Below are 5,218 nucleotides of genomic sequence, written 5' to 3'. Positions count from 1 at the left end.
TCTAAACTGTAAAATTTTGCGATATATCTAACACAATACTTATTTGAGATGTCATTACTGATTTAATGATATGTAATGTTTTATTCTTTACGAGACACTTTCCTACATCTGTCATCGCTGTAAATTTGCTACATAATTTATACAGATTTCACTTTGACGCTTTTATTCTCGAATCCTGACATTGAATTCAATATAATTTCTGCGAGTCTAGATCTCGATACTATAAAAAATATATGCATATAAAAAAATATCTTGGCTTTTCAAGAAACAGACTGGAAACGCCAATTTTGGAGATTCTTTCTCTCATATGTATATGTAGTATCGAAAAATGAATTCGGCCAGATTATAATGTTTCCAATGTCTGCTTTCTCAAAGTCTCATGCAATCGCAAACTCTCGTTCCCTTCCTCCCCTCATGTGTGCCGTTTGAATACGTTTTGTTTTCTCGCGTGCACAGTGAACGCGCGGTTGAACATGTTAAAATCGCTCGGTATCGGGGCGAAACATTTACCCTTATCGCCTTTACCGCCCACGGTTATCCAGGGGGTTGCAATGGCGAGCGACAACGGGGTTGGTAATGCCGCAACTACGCCGGGCGCCGTCGGCGCATCCGGAAACTGCACTACCGTCGTCTACGCGTTTCCGGAAGAGGAGGATCGCCTAGTGGTGGGATACCTCAATGAGTGGATCAATGCATATTCCTTCATCACGAGTGAGTACACCATCGGTTGGTCGTTGTATTTTCAGCTGGTAAAGTATGCTGTTGCAAATCAACCTCGATTTATGCCAGGGTTGGATACGACAGGGTAGTTCGTTCCACGAGCGAGGTTGGCGAATGATATTTTAACTGTCTGAGCATCCTGCGTGAAAAAAGAAGAAATCATTTTTGATTATGCACGGATTGATATCGAAATTAGTTCAATTTTAAATGTCAAAAGTATGGAGATGTATATCTTTTAATTTTAAATTATCACAAATAGTATAAAACTATTTTTCTCTATGCTTATTGTACTCAAACTTGAACTAAAGTTGAAATTGATCGATTTGTATTTTAGTCTTTCAATTTTTGAAAACATATAAAGAGTCATGTTGAAATGATAATTATTGATTCCTGTTTGGCAAATATATGCATTGTGTGTTTGGCATTGTTTCTAGTAACAATAGGTGGTGTAGCATGTTAGTCGAATTTTACTTTTAATTCACAATTTCGAGCTTTCTTTGAATGTCGCGTCACGCTTATCTGTATACATAAACACCATGTAGATCTACAAATTGGATAAAAACAAACACGGATAAAAGCTTTTATTGATATTTATATTTTGTTTTTTTCCATTATGACTATGATGTTTGAATCTGCTTTTCGATATTTTACGGGGAATAAAAACCAGAAAGAAAATTTAAGGTGTACGTTTAACATGATGCCTGCAGACAACCAAGAGAAGTTTTACCTCTACATTATCGTATCGGTCAGCGCTGGTATCTTGCTCTTTCTGGGACTGGTTATTGGCCGCCTGTTAGTCAGCCGGCATCGCGCCAAGAGGGATGCAAAGTTCCATGCGAATAACGAGACTCTTCCAAATGGATTCACCGACGATATTTCCGAAATTGATGCGGATATCGATCTTACCACACCAGTTGCAGTACCAATGCAAGACGCAAGGTAATTTTTTTTTTTTTAAACAAAAAATGAATTTTTTGATTATTAAGTGAATTAATAAGATCTGAGTAATTCTCTTAAGCGTATTTAGATCTTCAATAATCTTTGTCATCTTATATGGGGATAAGTTTTATAAGACACGCTAAAATAAACGCGGTGAAAAATGTCTAGTTGAAAATTGAAATCGAAAATCTGTTTTGAGAATTTTCAATCTCGAATATTTTAATCTCGAATAAATAATTTGTATGGCGTTTTTTTTTTTTAATTTTATCCTTGATAATGTGAATAAAGCCTCGAATATTTTACCACAATTTTGTCTCTCTCTTAACTCTTGATGCGTTATCTCTTGTAGATTGTCCGAAACTCAATTGGCCGAGAGGCTTCACGGCGAACGTTACTATGCCGATACAAGGATACCTCTGTCGCCAACGAGCATCCACGTCGCGTCGGTGCCTCATGCGACCAACACGGGGATGCGGGTCGATCTTGGAAATCACATGGTTGGCACGGATAATCTTCACACGATCCTACGCGCGGAGAATCCCAGGAGCCTCAACAGCAAAAGCTATTACTACGGCTGACAAGAGGAAGGGGTTGTCCCGCGCGAGGGACGACCCCCGTCCTTGAGCCCGGTACCGGAAGTAAGCACGCGAAAATATTGCTTTTAAATTTGACGAGACGGGAAGACGCGCAGACTTACGGCAGAGCCTTACTCGTCTCTTACACCGAGCCGCTGTAAATTATGTTGAACACGAAGAAAATTGTGCCATTTATATCGCATCCCGAATTACGGTAGGTAGTGACAGTGCAATCGCAGATTTGTCGGGCTGACTTTAACGACAAGCACTTACTGGGAGCTGTTAAAACAGACTTATACACTACGGATTTTTGTATGTCTGCAAAAGTGTCGTCCATTTTTCGGGATTCGCGCGAAAATTCTCGAGGAGTGTATAATCTATCGTTGGCAAGGATGAAGAAGGGGAGAATCATATAATCACGACATTGTTTTGCTGCAATATTGCAACGAGAACGTGTAGCGATATGTTAAAAAAATCGACTTATAAATGTGTATAAATAAGAATGCTCGAGCGAGGAGAGAAGGAGAAGTTTTTCCGGATAAAATTGGAATAGTTTTAAGGACTATCGCAAGCATTTATGTTATATTATCCATTTAATTGTCCACGACAGAAAAAGTATGATCTCTATTATGCAAGCAAACACGTGACAGGACTCGAATTCGAATTAACAGACGAGTACCAAGAAAGTAGACGTGTATTACTGGTAATATTTATTTCTTGGATTACTAAGCTGTCGACGGATTTTTAAGTTTCGTTTTTTAATATAGATAGAGACATATCTTGCGGAGACTGTGTTACCGACCTTGATATTCGTCGATCGAACAATCTACTCTCACTGTATATCTTGTATTCACTGTATACTTGACTGTTATACCCTCGGCAGAATCTCGCTAAACGAAATGAGTTTCATAAAGCATATCGACAACTGGCCGGTAACGTTTTTGCCGACTTCTGGAACCTTTGATTTGCGCAACCTAGATTTCTGGTGACCAGCAGTGAGTCAGTGAAAGAAATCCCCTGTTAGGCATTCACCTCGAGAATGTCGACAATATGGAAAGTAATATTGATGTATTTATGAATAATATTTTATATATAATTTTGTCAAACGAGATTTGTGTCAGAGCAAACAGTTTCCTTGTGTGAAATCTATAACGCGACCTTGTTAGGAAAAAAACAAGACCTAATATTAATCGAGGTTCTTTAAACCGATCACCACTCGTGCGCCAGCTGGAAATTATCGACCAGTACGACTGTAGGAACAGCGGCCGCACGTAATCACGCCCACACTCAAGAAAAATCTCTCAACGAACTTACAGCGGTTTTGTATACCGAAGCTATGCTACCATAGTCGCGAGACGATTTTTATAGAACTTGGTACGTATGTATGTATTATATATCACGCTGTAAATAGGGTCGTGTGATGTAATATATGGATAAGTAAGCGAGAGGGACGCACGTAATAAGACTTAAATCGAAACGGTCGGAGATTGTAACTGAGGGTCGCCCTTTGTGCCATACAATCGATTTTGCAATCGTCCGGGAAAGCGGGAGAGAGCGCGCGCCTCTCTGTCGAGCTTGCGGAAACTCTCCCTCGCGGACGATCGCGGATAAGGAGATTAGTAATAATATAAGCAGAGTTCGGATTTTTCTTCCATGTAAAATGGTGCGTGGATTTCGACCAGCGATGCGCAATCTTGTTCGTTACGTATCATCTTTCTCAACAACTAGCACAACAATCATTGATCGCAAAATTTGTATAAGAATGATAATCGAGTCACACACATCATTTAGTGAAATCGAAATATTGTGAAGAAATCGATGTATCGATAAGTTTATGTGGCAAACCGATGAATATCTGATCTCAGAAATTTATCTGTCGCAATTGAATACAACTTAAAAATATTCGCATATTTTTTAAAGAAAACTCAATATCTCTTCTCATTTCAGAAACATTGAATTTTAATTTTTTCAGGGCATATTCTGATTTTATCGAGCACGATGATGTAATTTATCTACTTTCTCGTAGAAAAATGAATCAAAATCCCACGTGAGAAGATATTATGATAGATTGCGTATCCACGGAACTGCACTGTTGTTCTTTCTATCATTAGCCACGTTAATGTAATTTCGCTCAACTGCCCGTAGTATACAACAAATCCGAGCTCCACCAAACCCTCCCTCCCCCTTCCGTTCTCGTTGTTTGTACGTCGTTCGGTAAGTCGTAATCCCCCGAACTCGCACACAGTCGTCGTTATGACAAATCGATCTCGCGGGTATCCGGCGACGCGGAGTCGCATTTTCGACACATCAGCGAGGTCGTTAACGTAATAACGCCCACACTGATCGTTATCTTTAAGGGCTAAGCCATCAATTAGGTGATACGTCGAGGTCGTATGAACATCGCGAATGCCATATAATTTGACACATCTCGCACGAGGAGCGCGATCGTCGGGAACATATATCATTCTCAGTGATTGATTTTTCACGACCGTACATCGAGGCAAAACATACATGCGAATCTCACTAATCTCGTGCGAGAAAATTAAACATATTTTTACCTGTGTAGAATTTCGCATGAGATCTAGCAATTTTGATATACGACTGGTATTTTTTTGTATTTCTTGAAATCTTTTGTGGTGTGAGAGAAAGTTGTTAAAGAATCCCATTACACAGTGCCACAAAGCAGATGGCCCGACGTCATTGTCACGGGCGCTTTTTTTAAAGTTCGGTTTTTTTATAGACAGCGCTTGTATAAGTAAACGGATCGATTATTTTGAAGACTGTGTTGGGGGCACTGAAAAAATTTATTTTCCACAAAATAAGAATTGATTTTTTTTATACTCTACGTATACAACTTTTTAATCTCAAAGTTCTATTTTATAATTCTATTTATTTTGAATAAATCTCCATTGCAATTAAGTCACGTTTAGTCGAAATTTGTAAAAAATATTTTGAAGAAATTAACTTGTGTTTATTTTAATATA

General features: G+C 38.8%; 1 protein-coding gene across 1 annotated transcript; it reads left to right on the top strand.

Annotated features, from left to right (window-relative positions):
• The first annotated feature begins 18 nt into the window (after nucleotides 1–18).
• On the top strand, nucleotides 19–5,149 carry LOC115233684. Its single transcript, XM_029804243.1, has 3 exons — nucleotides 19–711; nucleotides 1,428–1,659; nucleotides 2,009–5,149. The coding sequence occupies exons 1-3, from the start codon at nucleotides 474–476 to the stop codon at nucleotides 2,235–2,237; spliced, it is 699 nt and encodes a 232-aa protein (XP_029660103.1). The 5' UTR covers nucleotides 19–473; the 3' UTR covers nucleotides 2,238–5,149.
• The last annotated feature ends 69 nt before the right edge of the window (nucleotides 5,150–5,218 follow it).

Source organism: Formica exsecta, unplaced genomic scaffold, assembly GCF_003651465.1.
Source record: "Formica exsecta isolate Colony F162 unplaced genomic scaffold, ASM365146v1 scaffold182, whole genome shotgun sequence".
In the NCBI taxonomy this organism is placed as follows: domain Eukaryota; kingdom Metazoa; phylum Arthropoda; class Insecta; order Hymenoptera; family Formicidae; genus Formica; species Formica exsecta.
Note: the sequence above shows the minus strand (reverse complement) of the source record. Positions and strands in the feature narration are given on the sequence as shown.